Genomic DNA, 23,889 nt, shown 5'->3' with positions numbered 1-23,889 from the left:
AGTCTCCAGACGTGCCGTCTCTGTCCAGACTGTTGCAGAGCTTCACTCGGCTGTGGTCGTCTGGGAGGAGAAGAAGAAGGTTTTTGTCACAGTTTGCTGGCAGCTTAAGCCCAGTGTCTAAACATACTGATGTCTGACGTACAGGCCAGGATGTTGATGTAACGGTTCTTGGCCTTGTTGTCGGGGTGGTTGGAGCTGTCGGTGGTGATGCCCATCTCCACCGTGCACGCCTGCACCTCCTACAACACCACACAACACAACACAACACAACACAACACAACAGAGCGCCATCTGTCAGCAAACAGCAGCACTGCACATCCTTCCAGGTGATAAGCTGCCCATAAATGTCCTGCAGACACTTATTGCCATCTACAGTTTTTTTAATATACAGTTTTTTTTTTATATACAGAGAGCTGTGTAGACTAGCACATACTTCCTCTGATACATGTGCAACCACCAGCCGCTATCTTTTCAGCTGACAGCGAGGAGTTTCACCAGCAGGATGTAGCACATGGGAGGATCACCCCTACACTAGTCTCGCAGTAGCCAGCCGACAGCCGTAGATGGATATCGACATCTGGTGCACAACTCTTGAAAAGTATTGTTTTGTTCTCAGGGGCGGTCCTTAACCGCCCCTGAGAACAAAACTAAATGCGTGACGGACATATGAATTGACCAACCACGGATGGCGAGCCAGACTTCCGTACCAGCCCAGCCAATCAGATTTCGCCACAAGATTTCTGATGGCAAAACCCGGAAATGCTGACTTGTGATTCAGACCTTCTGGAAGTGCATGTGCTGATGTAAGATGTTGGTCAGACTCTGACCATGTGAGACTAGCTCTACACTACCCAGGTGCCCTGACAAAAACTTTTTAAGGGATAGGTTGAGGCGATGTCTCGTCATATAGCTGGCTGGGGGCGTGGTCAAGGCGCGGTAAATCCCCCCCGTTCTCCCCATTCAGCAGGATTCAGCATAGTTAGCATTTAGCTGCTAGTCCAGCCCAGGCAGACACGATCGGGGATTTAACCCCCGCAGTAAACGCACATCTGAACAGACGTCTATTTACCCGCTCTAGAATCCCCAATCCCTGTAGTGTAGAGCCGCAGTACCGTCCTTTGGTGATTCAGGCCATTGAGATATATGGGGGGGATTTACCCGAGCCGCGATGTTTTATTTGTTCTTTACAAAAGATCCCCCTCACTGCTGCCACGCTGCCACGGCAGTGCTGCAGTACTACCGCAGCAATGCGCCCATTAAAAGAGTAACATCTGTATTATGCTTTATAGCCCCATTGCTGCAGTCCAGTCTAGGGATGGGGCGATATGCTTATACATGATCGTTCATGGATCGATACATGGACGTAATCAATAAAATTTCAATGATAACAAAGTCTGACTGTGCAGAATTCTGTTTACCTACAGAATGTAAACAGCTTTTTTTTTATTGTGATGGTCTCATTTGTGATTACCACAATAGAATAACATGGATCTTTTTTGTATTGCAACATATTGAATTTTTCGAGATTTTATAAAACTTCCCCAGTGGTTTGGCTTGGTTCTAATGCCGATACAAGCGGATACTGCTAGTTCCGGGTGCAAACTAGACTACATGACTGTTAAGATCTCTGGACCCCTCACAAGAGTGAAGCTACCTGACTGGATTTTAAAGCCTTAAAGTAGGGATGTTCGATATTGGCTTTTTTACCGATATCCGATATCCGATAATGTCCAACTCTTAACACGTTCACTGCCAACAACGAGTTGAGTCGTCAAACACAATCCAGCTGTTCACTGCCAACGACGAGTTGAGTCGTCAAAAAATATATATATATTTTTTTGACGGTGCTACGTGGATCAATGCCCCCCGCGTCTCCTATGGAGATATTGGAAGTATTGAATGTGTATAATCTATTTTACCGACCAGCTAGGTGGCGACGGTGCCCTCCCGACAGAGAGAAAGTCAACCAAAAGCAGCCGCCTCCCGCGGCTGCTTCCTCCATTCTCAAGGAAATGGCTTGCCGATTTTACAGTCATCAGTCACCAGACTCGCCGCTCTCGGGCCGCACCAGCAGCAGCACACGGGGGATTGCAAATTTGCATAATATATTATGGGTGAAACACACTTTGAAACGCCCGCAGAAAGGCCAGAATCGCACGCATTCCGAAAACCCAGAAACGAACGAGCCTCATTCTCATACTGTAGGCGGGGACGCTTTCGCGCTGCTGCGGTGGGGGGTTCCAGAAATGGACTGGGTGGGCAGCATAAAGCCTAGAGTCGCACGGGGCTTCATCGGGGCTCTCAAACCCAAGAGACGAGTGAGCCCTATCCACACTCGCTGCCAGGGAGGGAGGCTGCTCAAACTCGCTGCCAGGGAGGGAGGCTGCTCAAACTCGCTGCCAGGGAGGGAGGCTGTGAACTCGCAGCAGCAGCAGCAGAGCACTCGCTTGTGACAAACGCAGGCTGAAAGCCACTAGACACGCCCACGGAGGGAGGAGTTGAAGGAGAGGGCGTTCGGAACTATATTGTTTGGATGTCTGATCTCTCACTGATGCCAAAAATAAATGGTTAAAGTGACTGTTCTGCCTGTTTGATTGAATTTCACAAAACTGCGATTATCTCAGCTTTCACTCTCAGACAGCTGAAACCATGCTGTACTCAACGGCTAATATCTACATAACTACTAACTCTACAAACTAACTCTTTTAGACAGAGAAAGCACACATTCTATTAGTACTTTTGTGAACTTTGTGTTCACAAACTCCAAGCAGAAAAGAATCCTCGGCTCTTTTAAAATGAGCCAGAATCCTCAAAAAACGGCCTGGCAGAAGCTACCTACAGCAAAAAAAAAACGGCTGGCAGTCAATGTGTTAATTTCCGATACCGATATCAACCGATATCAACCGATACCGATATAAGCGGGCTTTTCTTTCCACCAAAATTTCACGTAACAAGTTACATAATGTAGCTTAATGTAGCTGAAGAGTTTAATATATAATATGCATGTTGTGTTAAAGTTGTAAGTGTTAGAGAAGCGAGCTTGTGACCAGAAGGTCGTCGGTTCAATCCCCGGGACCGGCAGGATAAATCTGGGTGGGGAAAGTGAAAAGGCAGCGCTTGCCTCTCCCTCATTACCACCACTGAGGTGCCCTTGAGCAAGGCCCTTAACCCCAACTGCTCCAGTGGAGCTGCTCAGTGGCCAACAGATCAGACTGTGGTTGTACTGGTCAGCTTCCAGGTATGAATGTGTGTGTGAATGTGAACAGGGCGCTCCTGAAAAAGAGAGCATTGCTCTCAGTGAGACTCCCTCTGTATTAAAAATATATATATATATATATATATATATATATATATATATATATATATATATATATATCGGCATGAAAACCGATACCGATATTTTCCGATATCGATTTTTTTATGCTAATATCGGCCGATAATATCGGTAGGCCGATAATATCGGACATCCCTACCTTAAAGATATGGGAAGGAAAGACTGGTTTGCAAATGTGAAATCACTTTCGCACTCATTTCATCATGCACAATAGAGTGACAACAAGAGAGAATCATAATTGCAGTACAACAGAATCAGTACAGTTGACAATCCGTACAGAGACAGATTGGTGTTTTCGGATTTAAAATGTAAACACCCAGGGCTCTATCTTCCGACAGGCGCTATCCCCTAATAGCGCTCGCGCACCTGTTTACGCGTGCCTTAAGGCATGGAAGATAGCATTCTGCCTTGCGCCGTCCGCCAGGTGTTCTGCCGAGTTTTGCTCCCCCGCCGAGCAGCAAAAAAAAGCATCCCCACCTCACGATACTTGTAATGATTTATACAGACATGTAACTGTTTAAAAGTGATATAATTGTCTGGTAGACGTGACCTCCCTGATTTCTAAGTTAAAACAGCCCCGAAATATGTTGGGGATGCAATTCTCGGCCGGGATACGGAAATTAGAGCCGTACCAAAATCATCTGCGCCCCAAAATGCCTGCGCAAACAGGATTTGGGCAGTCTTAACTACCAGAATTATTCACAGGCGTGGCCAGGCAATGCTGGGCATTACGTCAATCAAAATCAATCAGATTCCCGTCTCGCAATGGCTGTTTGCGCGAGGAATGCAATATGCTGTAATTCTCTCCGTGCATAATAGAGTGTACTCACTCGTGCGAGGACAGAGGGAGCTTATTGACAGATCGTCTGTGGTGCCAACGAGCCTTCGGGTTATGGAGGTAAATAGCCTATGTCCATTGTCCAACAAGTTTTCTCAATTCATTTCCCTCTTTGCGATGTGATAAAAGTTTCTCAGTGAGTTATAGTTGATTGCCTCACTGAATTATCTGCTAATACCCAATTTTAGCAGCATAATTTGATGTCGAGGCTGTGCGTAATGACATCTCCAAAAGGAATTCTACTTTGCACTGCGCTGCACGGAGATTACGGGTGCGCTGCGAGAGCGCGAGGTATTTGCACGTAAGAGGTGATTTTCAAAGCTCTTAGCGCAAAGTAATTGCGCGATGCTGACGATAGGGTAATGCCATCTATCCCACATTTTAGAGCTGAAACGCTTGCTTTGGCTTGTGGCAGCCAATGCCCAGTACAATTATAACAGGCATGCGCTTGTGTCCGCCCACAATTTGCATTGCGCACGGTGTTAAACGAGCGCAAACGCTAAATTAGCGCTTTTGGGAAGATAGAGCCCCCACTCTCTTAGAAAGAGGGTTAGGCTTATTCTATGGGAGAATGGAATGTTTGGTTCAGCACTCTGAGTTTAAAAGCATGAATGCAAGTAAGCTTCCAATATGGATTTAATTGAATTGGATTTTAACTGAATAGAATTTTACATCTACAAACATCTCAGAGGCAGAAATAATCTCATTAGTTGAGTTAAACCTCAGTGGGCGGAGTCAAGGATTGCGCAAGTTAACTACTGGTTACTAAGTTTACTAACTGGTAAACTTAAATGTCAAAGTAGGAACTCTGGTCAAAATATAATGAAAAATAGAAAGGTTTGACTTTATTTTTCATTCCTTCAAGACCATGACATTCATGATGTTGAAGGTCAGCAGCTAGCTAACTAGCTTACCTAGCTAGCTATACGGTAGCACGGCTAGTTTGAACTTGAAGCTCAGCTAGCTAACTAGCTAAACTAGATAACTTAGTATGGTAGATGGTCGTTTCAGTTAGCAGCAGAGCGCTAGGCTTCATATTAGTGTCCTCCTCTCTTACCTCTTGTCTTTTTCGCTGAGCTTCAGTCTAAAGTTATTTAGCCTAGTCTTTGGCTCCGCCCACTGGGGTTTAACTCAACCAATCAGAATATTTCTACCTCCTAAACAGTGAGAAATTTTTATACCGGTAACTAAACTTCCAATCCGTTCAAATTCAAATTAAAAAAACAAAACAAAAAACTCTCTCTCTAATATCTCTAAAATACCAGAGGATATTATGTAAAACAGTAATATTTTTGTCAGCTGAGATCTGTTGTAGGTGTAGTTGTAAAGACACATGAACATCTTTGCAACTCCACGTTGAATCCCAGGGGGGTTGGTGCCTTACCTCATAGGACTCTTTGACAATCTAATGGAGGGTGGTGAAGATGCAGAAAGCACGGCGATGGTGGTGGAGGTGGAGGAAGGGGGCGGGATGACAGACAGACAGACAGACAGACAGACAGACAGACAGAGGAGTCAGTGCAGGTACAGGGATATGGGATTCAGATACACACAGACAGGCGGTGCTATGCGGGAGATGCACATATTTTCACAATCAAACCAGATATTTTATCTCGCCTGCGAACCAAACCTGAACATCTATTTTGCCCCCTGCTATGATGCCAGCCATGTCCTCTCTAACATCTAATGTATTTTGTCCCCTGCTATGATGCTAGCCATGTCCTCTTTAACATCGAAACATGTATTTTGTCACCTGTTATGCTAGTCGTGTCCTCTTTAACATCTAAACATGTATTTTGTCCCCTGTTATGATGCCAGCCGTGTCCTCTCTAACATCTAAACATATGTATTTGTCCCCTGCTATGATGCCAGCCATGTCCTCTCTAACATCTAAACATGTATTTTGTCCCCTACTATGATGCCAGCTGTGTCCTCTCTAACATCTAAACATGTATTTTGTCCCCTGCTATGATGCTAGCCATGTTATCTCTAACATCTAAACATGTATTTTGTCCCCTGTTATGATGCTAGCCGTGTCCTCTTTAACATCTAAACATGTGTTTTGTCACCTGTTATGATGCTAGCCGTGTTCTCTTTAACATCTAAACATATATGTATTATGTCCCCTGTTATGATGCCAGCTGTGTCCTCTCTAACATCTAAACATGTATTTTGTCCCCTGCTATATGCCAGCCGTGTCCTCTCTAACATCTAACCATGTATTTTGTCCCCTGCTTTGATGCTACCCGTGTCCTCTTTAACATCTAAACATGTATTTTGTCACCTGTTATGATGCTAGCCATGTCCTCTCTAACATCTAAACATGTATTTTGTCACCTGTTATGATGCTAGCCATGTCCTCTTTAATATCTAAACATGTATTTTGTCCCCTGTTATGATGCTCGCCGTGTCCTTTTTCACATCTACATGTATTTTGTCCCTTTATGATGCTAGCAATGTCCTTTTTAACATCTACATGTATTTTGTCCCTTTATGATGCTAGCAATGTCCTTTTTAACATCTACATGTATTTTGTCCCTTTATGATGCTAGCAATGTCCTTTTTAACATCTACATTTATTTTGTCCCGTTATGATGCTAGCCGTGTCCTTTTTAACATCTACATTTATTTTGTCCCGTTATGATGCTAGCAATGTCCTTTTTAACATCTACATTTATGTTGTCCCTTTATGATGCTAGCCGTGTCCTTTTTAACATCTAGATGTATTTTTTCCCTTTATGATGCTAGCAATGTCCTTTTTAACATCTAAACATGTATTTTGTCCCTTTATGATGCTAGCAATGTCCTTTTTAAGATCTACATGTATTTTGTCCCTTTATGATGCTAGCCATGTCCTCTTTAACATCCTATGTCCCACTGGAAAATGCTCAGTAGGCATCCATTGTGTCTTGCGAGTAGTTTTCAGTATTCTCAGTCTTGTCGTCGTTACAGTTTGGCGAGTTTCTCCGTTTTAGGTTGGAGGCTAATTGAGACGATGGGAACCAAATAAGATCAAAAATCCTTGCAGAATCTCATCCCATGCCCGCCTGGTTGTACCTGGTTGTACGTGGATGTTATGTGTCAACGTTGATCTAATGATATTCCTAAAGGATGTGATGTTAATGGAGGTATGGAGGAGCATTAAGGAACTGTGACAGATGGGCAAATGTGGGTTTCTACAGCTGGATATACACAGGAACCAAACACACTGTAGGTGCTGCCTAAACCACCATGCATGTCTTTTACTATGGGATTTGACCAAAGACATTGTGTGGATACATCTGTTCCTCTTTTAATGGTGCTGTAAGTGATTTTTTTGGGGGGTTAAAATAAGTGTTAAATAGCTCTACATTCCGACAGCCATCACTGATAATATTGTTTGGTCAGTAACGTGAGTCTCCCAGTCCCTCCGCTCTGCAGTAAACAGAAAATACATTTGTGGAATCCTCTCTGCTGATTGGACAAAAGTGGGATGGAAACCCAGAAAATGTACTTTCTGTGAACTGCAACACTCTAAATCAGTGATGGCTGTCGGAAAGTAGAGCTATTTAACACTTTATTTATTTATTTATTTTTAATACCACTTACAGCACCGTTAAGAAAACCCTTTAGAGAAAGTTTGCTGAGCTCAAATTCAGGTTATTGTTGAGGTCGGTGACTATGTTTCTCACTTACCGTAAAACTTCAAATAAACGTCCCAAATAGACGCCGGCTACTTTTTAGGGATGCACCGATATGAAAATTTTGGCCGATGCCGATAACCGATATTAACATTGCTGTTATGGCCGATAACCGATATTTACCGATGTCGATATGATCTGTATAAAACCAAATTTTTATGATCATCACATTTTGTACATACTGAAAAACACATGTTAACACTGAATTTGAAAAAGTTATGCATTTCTTTATTTGCAAAGCCTTTGGAAAAGCCCATAAATCATAGATTTACTGCATTATTTCATATCAATGTGAAGAATTTGGCTGATAATGATAACCGATATTAACATTGCAACATCTGACCGATACCGATATGACCGATATGTTAAAAAATGACCAACATCGGCCGATACCGATATGATTGCCGATATATCGTGCATCCCTACTACTTTTCTCTATTTTTTTCCATTACGGATATGTTTTTGTGTTGCACTCAGACTGAATCCCCCCCCCCGCCACCGTCAGACAGTTTTATGCTTTGTTTATACATAACCGACATGTTTCAAGTATGCATACCGCATTGTTTGATGCTACGGATTGTAGCATCAAGCTCTGTTGTGCCATATGACCACCTGGATTATTCTGATAAACTGGTCACATATTTGGAATGTTACGTTCCCATCCGAAAAAATATTAAACTTTAAAAGTTTTTTTTTTTTGCTTGAAAACAGTGTTTTGGCAAGTCTAAAAATGACTACGTAATCTACTTCCCTGTCTAAAACGGAAAGACGATTACAAAATGACGGCATGCAGAAGCGTCCTTACTGTATATGGACAAAGAATAAGGTGAATAGACCTACCCACACAACAACATCAGTTTTTACCCCAATCCAAAAACATGGACATGTCATGAACAGTTGTCATGAACACATTATGTTATACATGAGGTTATAAACTCATGATCAAAATGAGGTAGATATGTGGAAACAAAAGATGAAGACGAGCGAGTCGCTGATGCCCGGCGCGGAAAAATGTGCTCCTTCTGTGGACAGCCAGGCGCCTGCTTGTGTGGACAGCCAGGCGCCTGCTTGTGTGGACAGCCAGGCGCCTGCTTGTGTGGACAGCCAGGCGCCTGCTTGTGTGGACAGCCAGGCGCCTGCTTGTGTGGACAGCCAGGCGCCTGCTTGTGTGGACAGCCAGGCGCCTGCTTGTGTGGACAGCCAGGCGCCTGCTTGTGTGGACAGCCAGGTGCCTGCTTGTGTGGACAGCCAGGTGCCTGCTTGTGTGGACAGCCAGGCGCCTGCTTGTGTGGACAGCCAGGCGCCTGCTTGTGTGGACAGCCAGGCGCCTGCTTGTGTGGACAGCCAGGTGCCTGCTTGTGTGGACAGCCAGGTGCCTGCTTGTGTGGACAGCCAGGTGCCTGTTTGTGTGGACAGCCAGGTGCCTGCTTGTGTGGACAGCCAGGCGCCTGCTTGTGTGGACAGCCAGGCGCCTGCTTGTGTGGACAGCCAGGCGCCTGCTTGTGTGGACAGCCAGGCGCCTGCTTGTGTGGACAGCCAGGTGCCTGCTTGTGTGGACAGCCAGGTGCCTGCTTGTGTGGACAGCCAGGTGCCTGCTTGTGTGGACAGCCAGGTGCCTGCTTGTGTGGACAGCCAGGTGCCTGCTTGTGTGGACAGCCAGGTGCCTGCTTGTGTGGACAGCCAGGCGCCTGCTTGTGTGGACAGCCAGGCGCCTGCTTGTGTGGACAGCCAGGTGCCTGCTTGTGTGGACAGCCAGGTGCCTGCTTGTGTGGACAGCCAGGTGCCTGCTTGTGTGGACAGCCAGGTGCCTGCTTGTGTGGACAGCCAGGTGCCTGCTTGTGTGGACAGCCAGGTGCCTGCTTGTGTGGACAGCCAGGTGCCTGCTTGTGTGGACAGCCAGGTGCCTGCTTGTGTGGACAGCCAGGCGCCTGCTTGTGTGGACAGCCAGGCGCCTGCTTGTGTGGACAGCCAGGCGCCTGCTTGTGTGGACAGCCAGGCGCCTGCTTGTGTGGACAGCCAGGCGCCTGCTTGTGTGGACAGCCAGGTGCCTGCTTGTGTGGACAGCCAGGTGCCTGCTTGTGTGGACAGCCAGGCGCCTGCTTGTGTGGACAGCCAGGCGCCTGCTTGTGTGGACAGCCAGGTGCCTGCTTGTGTGGACAGCCAGGCGCCTGCTTGTGTGGACAGCCAGGTGCCTGCTTGTGTGGACAGCCAGGTGCCTGCTTGTGTGGACAGCCAGGTGCCTGCTTGTGTGGACAGCCAGGTGCCTGCTTGTGTGGACAGCCAGGTGCCTGCTTGTGTGGACAGCCAGGTGCCTGCTTGTGTGGACAGCCAGGTGCCTGCTCGTGAGGAAAATGCGTTCCGCTTCTGTGCTTCTGTGCTTCTGTGCTTCCGCCCCATGTGTGTCCACAGCGTTAAGGGCGGGACATACTGTCGCCAGACTTTTCTAACAGCACGCCTCACCGCAGGGAGAGACAGGAAGAGAAATTAAATGAAGAAGTAAGTAGCTATTTATACAGTCCATGGTAAGTAGGCTACAATGAGCCATCTTTTGACCACATTTCTTGACCCATGTGGTAAACTTTGATTTCTAACTGTTCGTTTTTAGTCATTTCAAGTAATGTGCTGTGTTGAGACAGATCTAGGCCTATTTACATTCAATAAAAACAAGATTGGCGATTCTATTCGTGTGCTGATACAATCGTTTGAGAGTGAAACCGCAGTCTACTGAACATAAATGACATTTCATTGACTTTTAATTGAGTTTCATTGACTTTATCATGGGCCATTCACTGTACTATGTAAGCAGCGGTGCTCTGAGCAGCACTCTGAGTATGACCACCTCGGCCCTGCGCTCCCGGTTTGCAGAGCTCCGCCTCCCGCTGCCCGCCTGGAGTAAGGTGACCAGATTTCTCAAATGAAAATCGGGGACATTTTGTGGTCCGCTAGGGGGGCCCAGGGGGGGCTGGGCCCCCCCGGCTTTTAGAAAATTGTGTACATTTTACAGTAAAATGCATAAATCTGGTGCACTTTGAGAGCAAAAGTAAGAGGCTAGATCTATGAAGAACTTTGTGATTTTGAAACAATTGAAAAAGAAGCAGTTTACAATGGTTACTAGTTATCTGGCACAATTTACCACAAATTAGACAGCCTAGGTAATTCATGGGAAATAGGCTACTGGTGTATTGTGTAGAGTGGCAGGAAGAGAGGGACAACTTCTCTCTTTGACCTCACCAACTGGTGGATAATGTATTTACACAAAACAAAAACATTACAGTAGTGATTTATTACCTCAGTAAACACTTTCCTTGAGTTTAGGGTGTCGCTCACCAGTTTCAAGTATTCAATGGCCACATGACCATATTAACTGCTAATTTAATATTAAATGCTGACAAAATAATTTAAAAAATCATGTTAATACTAAAAGCCAATTTTAATGATTAAAATTGTAATCTAGAGATAAATATGACCTATTGTGTTTAATTTAAACCAGGGGTTATCAAAGTTTTGATGGCTGAAGGCCAATTTAGGGAACAGTAGGCTAATGACTAGATAACAATGATCCATCGCCAATCATGTTAAAAATTGTAATTTTTTTCAATGGAGTTTGGTGTACATAAAAACGTTACTGACTTCTCTGCAAAAACGTTTTGAGTTAGTTACTGCACTTACTTACCAGATAGTTTTACTGTACTTTTAACTATTCAAAACAACTGGGATGGATAACCCGCTGAATGGGGTCCGGTAAACAAGGACGGTAGCAAAAGCAGCAAGCAGACTCCGCCTCTCGTTCGCCACCTCTGGGGCTTCAGTTGCGTGCGGCTGGGTCCTGGGAAAACCACGGCACGGGCAGAGGGAGGACATCTACTCTGTGATCTACTCTGTCACACACAGGCAGCACTTTGCACAACGTGCACGACAGGCTTTTGTGGTGCCGCAAATGCTCTGTTATCGAGTTTCTTGCCAGTATTATTATTTGACTTTGTGGCCAAAATCGGGGACATTTTCGGGGACAGCTCCAGCCGGGGACAGAGCACCGAAATCGGGGACTGTCCCCGAAAATCGGGGACGTCTGGTCACCCTAGCCTGGAGTATGTCCAGGGCTTTAGCCCTCGTTCACACAGGACGCCAAACGTACGCCGCGCTGAAGCTTTGAGCAGGCACAAGCTGAACGTACGCCTTAGCCTCTGTTCACACAGCACGCCGAAGCAACACTCAACCGAAGCTGTACCTACGCTGTACCCACAAGTTTCATTTTAGGTTTCCTTGTTAACAGGTGAAGCCATTCACAGCACCGCTGCGCGCGTGCCACGCTGACGCCTTGCCGAAGCCACGCTCACGCCACACCGAAGAGATCATGATTATACCGGACATGTATTGGAAACATTTGGCGTCTATTTGGTAAGTCTGCTTGTTGCACAACACTGCATTGTCTAATAGTGCTGCTTGGTTAGCTTGGTAGCTAATGTTAGCTGGTGCCTGCCTACAAATGCTAACATTCTTACAACGTTGCTATAATCAAACTGCTTCTTTCCAAAGAAACACAAACAACTGAATGTGAGCGGTAGGCTAATGTTACTTGTTTGAAATATGGTATGGCTGTTGGCAGAAGGAGAAGACGAGAGCAATGAACTGATAGCATAGTTGGACGATGATGAATAATGATGATGATGAAGGACATCTCTGTTGTTTTTCTTTGTTCCAATCCGTACTCTACAAGTACTAGGCATGTTCAAAACTGCCTGTACCTGCCTTCTTGTGTCTACTAAGTACTATCATACTCGTTTAAAAAAAACTGCCTGTACCTGCCTTCTTGTGTCTACTAAGTACTATCATACTCGTTTAAAAAAAACTGCCTGTACCTGCCTTCTTGTGTCTACTAAGTACTATCATACTCGTTTAAAAAAAACTGCCTGTACCTGCCTTCTTGTGTCTACTAAGTACTATATCATACTGGTTTAAATAAACTGCCTGTACCTGCCTTCTTGTGTCTACTAAGTACTATCATACTGGTTTAAATAAACTGCCTGTACCTGCCTTCTTGTGTCTACTAAGTACTAATATCATACTGGTTTAAATAAACTGCCTGTACCTGCCTTCTTGTGTCTACTAAGTACTATATCATACTGGTTTAAATAAACTGCCTGTACCTGCCTTCTTGTGTCTACTAAGTACTATACTGGTTTAAATAAACTGCCTGTACCTGCCTTCTTGTGTCTACTAAGTACTATATCATACTGGTTTAAATAAACTGCCTGTACCTGCCTTCTTGTGTCTACTAAGTACTATATCATACTGGTTTAAATAAACTGCCTGTACCTGCCTTCTTGTGTGTACTAAGTACTATATCATACTGGTTTAAATAAACTGCCTGTACCTGCCTTCTTGTGTCTACTAAGTACTATATCATACTGGTTTAAATAAACTGCCTGTACCTGCCTTCTTGTGTCTACTAAGTACTATATCATACTGGTTTAAATAAGCAATTTGATACTTTCCAATCTTTGCTGAGCAGGAATTCTGTACACAAATAATTAAATGCCCGTCCCCAATAGACGTATAAACGGCGGGTCTAAAACCTATTTTTGGTAAATAAACGGGTGTTTATTTTAAGTTTTACGGTAGTTTCTCCAGCTAGAACCTCCCAGCCTGGATTCAAACCAGCAACATTTGGCTCCCTTTGACCCTGAGCCCAAATTAAATCTCAATTAAACTTAAGGGCTGAGTGCCTGTGGGTTAAAAACATATTCCATTCAATTTTCTTGTATAAATCCAGCCTATATTACATTTATTGTTCGGTCACTTGTGTAGGTGGAAACCTGAGAGTCTACAGGTTTTCATTACAACCAAAGTCTACAGCAGCTTATTTTCCTAATTAATCCCCTTTATATCTGGCAGTGGTGTAATACAACAAAGTAATAATACTTTGTTACAGTACTTAAGTATTTTTTGGGAGTATCTGTAGCCTATGTTACTTGAGTATTTATATGTCTGTCAACTTTCACTTTTACACATGTCAAATAAAATGTATACTTTTACTCCATTACATTTCCCTTACGCATCTTTGTTACTCGTTACTACATTTCATTCAAGAACACTCAAGTCATAGAATTAACCATTTATTGCATAAATGAATATAATGCATACAATTATGTTTGGCGTTGAAGGCTCCGCTCTTAGAATTAATTTAATATTTAATTTAATATTTAATTAATTCTATTCTCCCTGAACTCGGCTCAGCAGCATGCTACGCCGAGCAGGGAGAGCAAGCAGAATCCCCCATGGGAATAAAATATTCCAGATACATTTAAACCATAGAAAGAGGGAGCCTAAAAGCAAGACATGGAAACATGTTCATTTTTTGAGCCATGCAGACTCCAGAGCTACAATACATGATAGCATTTGCATTTGATCTAAAAAGGTGGAGGTTGGGGTGGAGGTGGCAAAGCGTTGCCAGCAGCCGCACGATCCAGCAAGGATCCAGCAAAGTGGGGAACAGATCAGTGAGTGAGAGGCTGCCCTATTTAAACGGACCGCCTTGTTGTGAGAATGACTGTGATTGGAGAATTGGTTAAACTGTGAACCAAACAGAGGCTGTCAGCTGGTACAGCTGGGGCGTAGACTATGACATCATGTCTTGAATGAACTAACGCAGGCTTCATTTGGTAGCCCGCAAGCACGCAGATTTGGCCAATCAGTGATTGGTGGCAGTAATGCACCATAACGTTGTTTGCCAACCCCTACACAACTCAAGATTTCCACTCAAGTTCAGGCGAGTCAGATGGACATGAACATGCATAGAATCGACAATGATTGCTTGCTTTTTAATGAACAGCATTTACATCAGATACTTTAAGACTTCTACTCAAGCAATATTCTAATAGATGACTTTAGCACTTTAGACTTTAGCGTCTTTGGGACACTGAAATGCGCTATATAAATTAGATTAATTATTATTATTATTATTTAACTTCTACCAAGTAATTTTCTGGTCAGATATCTGAACTTTTACTCATGTGTGGCTTTCAGGTACTTCATCCACCACTTGTGTCTGGTTGCTACAGTAGTAAATGAAAATCAGCTGCTGTAGTGTTTGGTTGGATCACAAACCTGCAGATTTGTGGCCCTGGTGGTTGATATCCAATGTGTATTGTTGTTGTTGTTTTTTACCTCAAACTCCTTGCAGAAGGTGTTGGTGCTGTGCAGCTCCATGACGTGCTTCACAAACTGCTTCACTGTCAGCGGGTCATGACCATCTGCAACACAGCGGCAAACATTCAGGCAAACTGCTGCTGCACTGAGGCTTTTGTACCAACTGATAATGTAATAACTCCTTTATAATGTAACTAGGCATCTTGCGTGCAATGCATGCTCAATTCCTAGGCTCGCCTGCTGCGCGAGCTTGCTAGCTCGGCCGCCGCTGAGCTGGCCCTGCAGCTCACATACGCAGCTCGGTCACTGCGCGGCCATACCTACAGCGTGGCTGCTGCGCGGCCAACTGTGTCAACTTTTTCCAAAAGCAACCCCCCTCATGAGTCAATTGTAGCAACTGATAATGTAATAACTCTTTTATCATGTAATAACTCTTGTATAATGTAATAACTCTTTTATAATGTAATAACAATTTTATGTAATAACGTCAAATTTTCCAAAAAGAAATCCCCCTAATGAGTCACTTGTATAAATGAATGAATGTTTGGCTGTCAGCAGCTCATCAGCCATCCCTTCACTGCTCTTTTAAAACCGTTGGCAGTGACACTTTCTTTAAAATGGGGTAACAACAGATTCCATTCAGTAGCTGCTGAGTCAATTTCCCTTTTTATAATAATAATAATAATAATAATAATAATAATAATAATAATAATAATAAACTTTATTTATATAGCACATTTCAAACATAATATGCCAATCAATGTGCTTTAGAGAAAGATAAAATCGTGAAATAAAATGTCAGCAAAACACACAAAACAGTAAAAAAACACAATAGTGGTCAAATGAGAAAGGCATAATATAAAAGCATACAAATTAATGACGGGAAATATGGTACAAATTAAAATAAGTGAAAACAATGGTTCTTAACAGAATGCCCTTTTATAGAGGTAGGTCTTCAGATTTTTCTTAAAAATATCAACTGAAGAAGAAAGTCTGATTTCTAAAGGAAGGTTATTCCACAGTCAGGGGCATAGGAACTAAAAGCAGCCTCTCCATATGTTTTAGTTCTAGACAGTGGAATAGATAATTGGAGGGAATCTGAGGACCTCAGGGCTCTGACAGCAACATATTTTGATACAAGGTCATTAAAATAGACAGGGGCAAGTCAATAATCCGTGTATGTTGTGTTCTTTCGTTTTTCCGTTTCAAAACCAAATCGGAAAAACCAAATAACGGTTTCGTTTTTTTCTTTTTCCGTTTTAAAACCAAAACGGAAAAACGGAAAATCAAAAAACGAAAAAACAGGAGGTTTTTCTGTTTTAAAACTAAACGGGAAAAGGGGAAAATCAAGATTTGTTTTGTTGTTTTGTTTCTGTGATATTTGGATACGGTATTTTTGGAAACCCCCGTGAATGCTGGGAAAACGAGGAGAGGAGAGTAGGCGCATGCGCAACATTTCCGCGGAAGTTTCAGTCTCAGAGAGGAGTATGGTCTGAAGTTTGCTTGTTACGTTTTGACAACTTATTGCAGTTATGGCCGCACTTAAACCTTATCATAACTTGATCCACGAACTGTTTGACAGTGGACAAACATACTCCGAGATCAGTGCCGCGCTGCAGCTTTCTGGTGCTCCGCGCTGCTCAGGTTAGTAACGTTATTTCGTTATTTTTTATGTTGTTTGTCGTTTTTATGTTGTCCTCTCCATGTGGCCATGCTTTCAAACTTATATCAGCTAAAACAGATGTTTATGTAACGTTACATTAACGTTAGCTTGCAAGCTAACATTAGCTTTCAGCTGTTATATTTGAGGCAAACCTGCCGCTCATGTTGTGGTGTTGTACAGTATAATGTAGCGACTAGCTATCTTGTCTGTCTGACCGTCTGCCTGTCTCTTTGTCTGTCAATCTGTCTCACTGTCTGATCTACCTGACTGTCAGTCAGCAGATAGACAGACAGTGAGACAGACAGTCAGTAGCCTACATCAGTCAGTGACTAACTGACTTTCTGACTCTGTCTGCACGACTGTCTACCTGACTGTCTACCTGACTGACTGTCAGTCAGCGTCTCTCTGACTGACTGTATGTTTCGCCTGTCTACCTCACTGACTGATGTCTGTCTGCCACTGACTGTCTGCTTGACTGTCACACTGGATGTTATGTAATTTAGTGTATAGCTTTCCATTGTTGCTTTGAATTTGACATTAGGCCAGCCATGACAATAGAGGCCTCTTTTAGGTCTGTGACCTCTGACCCCTTTTGTTTTTGCCCATAGTCTTCTGCACGACCCAGCCACAGTCTTCATCACCAGTGTCAGGCCCAGTCTCCTGAAAAGTTCCGCCTGTGTCATTGGTGTCCGGGCCATCGTCCAGGGTTGCTCCACCCTTCGGCCCAGCCTCCTGGACACCCTCTACACTGTTGTGCCTGTTCGTCGCTGCCCAGGCCACATCACCTGCTCACTTTCTCCATGGGGTGACTACTTAATTTGAACTATACCTCAACATCCTGGACTCAATCTCCCAAAATCTTTCACACCATCACCTCTCACTCACCTCATTAGTGCCCACGATCAGGATTTGATTACCCCACCTTCATAGCCTGGGTAAATCCAGCCTCCACATGACCTCTATATGTACTATCAGCACCGAATAAACACTACTACTGTACACTACAGGCATAGCCTGTGACGTCACATTGAAGGCTGGGTTTACCCAGGCTACCACCTTCATCCTGCCTTTTATAAATGGTTATACTTGCAACCAGGGTCTAAGCTGATATATTTCATACATCTTTGTACCAGCTAACATCCATGCCTCTACATACATGCAATATTATTAGTCTAAAGTTTAGACTTAGACTACCAACCAGCAAATATCTCCAAATAAAAGCTGAGAGGACTATCAGCGTATCAACTTCTTGGTTTTAACAGTCTACATATAAAATTTAATTTTTTTTACCAAAAAGTCGTTCTACTCTTACAGGCAGGGCTATGTCGAACACGGACCATAGACAAGTAGCTAGTGCCAAGTACTGTAGCTTAAATAATTAACCAGCAGGTCAATTCACACTCTTACATAAAGGTGGCTATGTGATAGAACAGTGGTTCTGACCCTTTTCCTTTCAAGGACCCCTATGAGGACCACAATGGAATAAGCCTTTGGGCTTTATTGTGTTTTCATCCTCAGTGATTTTTATTTTAAATTTCTCTTCTATGTTAGTGTGTTGGCAAGATGTGCCCTTTTTAATCACCAAATAAAACCATACCATAATTTAGTCCCCAAATTAGGGCCACTGACCCATTTGATTGGGGGGACTCACACACAAATCTGAGAACATTGTTATGTAATTTTGTCCAGAACTCCATAACTGTCTGCATTGTAGAGAGAGATATGACAGATTTGCTGGGGCCTGTGTATAATCTAGAGCAGTGGTACTCCCTTGCCCTACTCAGGAGACACTGACAAAAACAAAGCTTTGAAAGAGCCACAATCCAAGTCCCTTTCCTCCCATTATTTTATTAGATTTGTATTTATTTATTTTAAGTAGCCGCATGTGGCTCTAGAGCCTCGGGTTGAGTATCACTGATCTAGAGAATGAGTGATATTGTACCAGCCTTAAGCTATACTCTATTCCTCCGCTTGCAAGCTATAATATATTCATCTGAGACCAACCTCTGACTCCAGAATCTTTATTCAAGTATTTTACATCATGCAGTGTCAACTTTTGACCATTAAAGTTGTTTGGCATATCATGTCTACTAAAATGTACTGACTGCATTTGTAGTCAATTCTAAATACTTGAGGGGAAAGGGTGGGCATTGGACCTTTGTAGACCATTACAGTAGCTATCATTTAGCACAATTTTATCTGTAGCTGATGTCCGTCCATACCTTAATTGCCTGGAGAGTTTGGTCTTCACCTGTTTTATTTGTAAAGGATCTTAAGTGTATGATTTGGTGCTGTATAAATACAAATGCCTCACCTATATATTTTTAATTCAGCAACTCAATAATGTAGCTGTGTTCAAAATCAAATTTAGTATCCATTTTGTCTGTGTTTAAACAATTGACACATATTCAAATAGTATTTGTAATTTACATTGAACAAACATATCTAATACATGTGGCAATGCATATTTTGAACAAGCATATACATGCGGCAATAATACATATTAGGAAATGTAAACCTTTTAAAAAAAAAAAAAAAAAAAAAGACCAAACTGTCTTGTCTTATCCGAACTCTGCATCATCTATTCAAATTGCTCCTGCCAGAACTACCTTTTGTATAATAGTCAATTGACCGATGACCAAAAGGGTGGACAGGGTGGAGTGACCTGACACGGCCTAGAGTGTGTTCTATTGAGTGTGATCAATAGAACACATGAGAACAAATAGATTAACAGAAACTTTAAAGGAACACTGCAAAGGATGAAGGTGGGGCATAGATTGAGGTGGGGTAATTAAATCCTGATTGTGGGTACTAATGACGTGTGTAACTGGCAATGGTGAGAGGTGATGGGCGGCTTTAGCTCAGGAGGTAGAGCGGGTCGGCCAATGACGCAAGGGTTGGCGGTTCGATCCCCGCTCCCTCCCAGCTGCTGTCGTTGTGTCCTTGGGCAAGACACTTAACCCTCCTTGCTCCCGATGGTGTGTAGGCACCCTGCGTGGCAGCTTGCCGCCATTGGTGTATGAATGGGTGAATGTAGACTACCTACTGATTGTAAAGCGCTTTGGATAAAAGCGCTATATAAATGCAGGCCATTTGCCATTTGCGATTTGTGATGTGAAGGATTCTCTGAGATTGAGTCCAGGACGTTTAGCTTGGGTTTTTGAACAGCTGCCCCTTCAAATGGTACATTTATTTGAAACAGATACACAAATCACAAGCTGGTCTAGTTAAGTGTCAGTTGATGTATAGTTCAAACTAAGTTGTCGCCCCATGGAGGAAGTGAGCAGGTGATGTGGCCTGGGCAGCGACGAACAGGCACAACAGTGTAGAGGGTGTCCAGGAGGTTGGGCCGAAGGGTGGAGCAACCCTGGACGATGGCCCGGACACCAACGACACAGGCGGAACCTTTCAGGAGACTGGGCCTGACACTGGTGATGAAGACTGTGGCTGGGTCGTGCAGAAGACTATGGGCAAAGACAAAAGGGGTCAGAGGTCACAGACCTAAAAGAGGCCTCTATTGTCATGCCTGGCCTAATGTCAAATTCAAAGCAACAATGGAAAGCTATACATTAAATTACATAACATCCAGTGTGACAGTCAGGCAGACAGTCAGTGGCAGACAGACATCAGTCAGTGAGGTAGACAGACGAAACACACAGTCAGTCAGAGAGACGCTGACTGACAGTCAGGTAGACAGTCAGACAGTGAGACAGACAGTCAGGTAGACAGTGAGACAGACAGTCAGAAAGTCAGTTAGTCACTGACTGATGTAGGCTACTGACTGTCTCACTGTCTGTCTATCTGCTGACTGACAGTCAGGTAGACAGACAGTGAGACAGATTGACAGACAAAGAGACAGGCAGACGGTCAGACAGACAAGCTAGCTAGTCGCTACATTATACTGTACAACACCACAACATGAGCGGCAGGTTTGCCTCAAATATAACAGCTGAAAGCTAACATTAGCTTACGTTAATGTAACGTTACATAAACATCTGTTTTAGCTGATATAAGTTTGAAAGCATGGCCACATGGAGAGGACAACATAAAAACGACAAACAACATACAAAATAACGAAATAACGTTACTAACCTGAGCAGCGCGGAGCACCAGAAAGCTGCAGCGTGGCACTGATCTCGGAGTAGGTTTGTCCACTGTCAAACAGTTCGTGGATCAAGTTATGATAAGGTTTAAGTGCGGCCATAACTGCAATAAGTTGTCAAAACGTAACAAGCAAACTTCAGACCATACTCCTCTCTGAGACTGAAACTTCCGCGGAAATGTCGCGCATGCGCCTACTCTCCTCTCCTCGTTTTCCCAGCATTCACGGGGGTTTCCAAAAATACCGTATCCAAATATCACAGAAACAAAACAAATCTTGATTTTCCCCTTTTCCCGTTTAGTTTTAAAACAGAAAAACCTCCTGTTTTTTCGTTTTTTGATTTTCCGTTTTTCCGTTTTGGTTTTAACACGTTCACTGCCAATGACGTGTTTTTACGTCAAACAAAATCCAACGGTTGACTGCCAATGACGTGTTTTTACGTTTAAAAAAAAATCGATTTTTTTTTTTTGACGGTGGGACGTTGATCTAACCCTTTTACGTCTCCTATACCAATATTGGAGGTATTGAATGTGTATAATCTATTTTACCGACCCACTGAGTGGCGACATGTCTCTCCACAGTAGAAAGAGGCGAGCCAAGACTGGAGGGAAAAGCGCGAGGAAGCCGTTCTCATACTGTAAAATGGATGGCGAAAACGCTTTCACTTTCGCGCTGACGCACAGCGGTGGCAACGGTGGGGGGTTCCAAGAATAGACTGGATGCACACTTTGAAACACGCACCATAAATAAGCCCAGAATCGCAAGAGCTTCATCAGGGCTCTCAACCGGACCGCCAAGAAACGAGCGAAACCCATCCAGCGAGCCCCATCCAGACTGCCAGGCAGCAGCCAGGCAGCAGCAACTCGTTTGTCACAGACCCGCTGCAGAGCCAAGGAGGGCGGAGGAGAACGCCCACGGAGGGAGGAGTTGGAAGCAGAGGTGGGTTTCCTGCTGTTATGGAGGAAATTACTGTTCAAAACTATTGTTTAGATGTCTGACGTCTTACTGATGCCAAAAATGAATGGTTAAAGTGACTGTTCTATCGAATTTCACAAAAAGCCGTTTATCTCAGAATAATTTTTCAGACGCTGAAACCATGCTGTATTTAACTGCTAATGCTTACATAACTACTAACTCTACAAACTAACTCTTTTAGACAGAGAAAGCACACATTCTATTAGTTCTTTTGAGATATTGTGTGTTCACAAAATCTTAGCAGAAAAGAATCCTCGGGTCTTGAAAGATGAGCCAGAATCCTCAAAAAAAACCTCTGGCAGAACCTACCTACAGTAAAAAAAAAACGGCTGGCAGTGAATGTGTTAAAACGGAAAAAGAAAAAAACGAAACCGTTTGTTTTTCCGATTTGGTTTTGAAACGGAAAAACGAAAGAACACAACATACACGGATTGTCAATGCATGACTTTAAAAGATGATTTATGACATCACTGACTATGACATCAGTGCCTATGACATCATCAGTGATGTCATTATATATATAATCGGTGATTGTAAATCATACATAAAGAAATATACGTCTCCATTTGCTCACAGATATTTTTTTCAAGAACCTTTGATAAAACCCTGAGTATTGACACAGGTCTATAATGACCTTTTATAAAACGGCTCTCTCAAATCAAGCAATCTGATTGGTTCACAGCCATTGTATAAATCCAATAACTCACTCCAATAACCCATGGCCATGGGTTATTGGTTGCCATGGCAACTCTCTTACTAAAAGCCTTTGGTTACCTCAAAAAAAACAAATGGCGGAGACAGCTGTCAGATCCTTGTGAATCGATCTTCGCTTATAACTTTACTAATACTTCGCAGAAAATTATGTTTTGTACAAGAATAGATGGGGCTAATGTCTTCTTTGCAAAAAAAAGGCTGTTAACCCCGCATTTAACCCCGTAATGTTAGTTGGTGTCGGGCTTTGCAGAAAGCACTCAGCTTCTCAGCAAGCGCTGAGAATGCAGCGCTGCGCTCGAGCTGCCTGTCGGCTTTCCAGAAAGCTCTCAGCTTCTCAGCAAGCGCCAGGATTGGCCAATGTCAACTTCAGTCTCCAGAACGATCCAATCAAATCACCCGCACGTCTATCTTCTTGCTAGAGGTCCCGCCTTACAGTAGTGTTTCAGCTGACTATCAGAATACCATGCCAGTCGGACTTATAGTATTATTATTATATTTATATTATCATACTTGGAAACCGTTTTATAAAAGCAATATAGCACTCGAGCAGCGTGTGTTGTGGCATATATCCCGCTGATCAGTTGTTATCCCACGAGGCCGCACAACTGATCAGCGGGATATATTTGCCACAACACACTAGCTCTCATGCTATATTGCTTAAGTATAACAGACGTGGGCATTATGCGGCCCGGGGGCCAGAACCAGCCCCTCATGATGGTTCTGCCTGGCCCGCGGGAGGTGTAAGAAGAACCACACAATTTTACTTATGAAGCTAGAGAAATCAAATGAGATGACCTCAATTGGCTGTTTGGAGTAATTTTTAATCTGATAAGTGCTGAAGAATAAGTGCACAGTATGTTTTCTATCATTTTTTAATCTAGTAATACAATTAGAGAGCAACAATCTGGGTTTCTCATGTGGCCTCCCCCAGGAAAAATAATTGTCCACCCCCGTTGTATAACCTCAATCCCTTTCTTATACAGTGGAACCACTCTGGCCAGTTTGAGATTGTTAGGCACCTTAGCTTGAGTGATGGAGATGTGGCTTATGCAAGGTGCAATGGGCACTGCAGTGTCTTTGACAATAAGCTAATCAATGCTGATCCTGTGTATGCTAATAGATAAAGATGTGAGTATAATACAGTACATGCTTTGAATTCCTTAGTTTTAGTAAGCAGTGTTCTAAGCAGACCAGATGGCATCCAGCAGATGATAGAACATCCATAAAACACTTTAACTTGGACCTGTGACCAAAGACTTGAGACTTGACTTGGACTTGCCCCTCAAGAAGACGAGACCGACTTGGACTTGCCCCTCAAAGACTTGAGACTTGACTTGGACTTGTGACCAAAGACGCAAAAAATGTCTTGTAAGCATCTCTGCCATCAGAGTAATTCTCATGATGGTATGAGTAGTGGTAACTGTCAGCTGAGTC

General features: G+C 43.5%; 1 protein-coding gene across 1 annotated transcript in view; it reads right to left on the bottom strand.

The window, feature by feature from the left end:
* The window catches only part of ptprz1b (protein tyrosine phosphatase receptor type Z1b), a gene marked incomplete at both ends in the record, with an annotated part of 165,234 nt that overhangs the window by 20,672 nt on the left and 120,673 nt on the right, over window positions 1-23,889 (bottom strand). Inside the window, 4 exons of the mRNA XM_083660693.1 lie at window positions 1-60; window positions 143-239; window positions 5,557-5,577; window positions 15,020-15,105. The exon at window positions 1-60 is cut by the window's left edge and continues 23 nt beyond it. Coding sequence (XP_083516819.1) covers window positions 1-60; window positions 143-239; window positions 5,557-5,577; window positions 15,020-15,105 — 264 coding nt within the window. The remainder of the gene's footprint in view (window positions 61-142; window positions 240-5,556; window positions 5,578-15,019; window positions 15,106-23,889) is intronic.

Source organism: Poromitra crassiceps (genome assembly GCF_964638095.1).
Source record: "Poromitra crassiceps genome assembly, chromosome: 2".
Classification (NCBI taxonomy): Eukaryota; Metazoa; Chordata; class Actinopteri; order Beryciformes; family Melamphaidae; genus Poromitra; species Poromitra crassiceps.
This window is presented reverse-complemented; position numbering and strand designations above follow the sequence as displayed.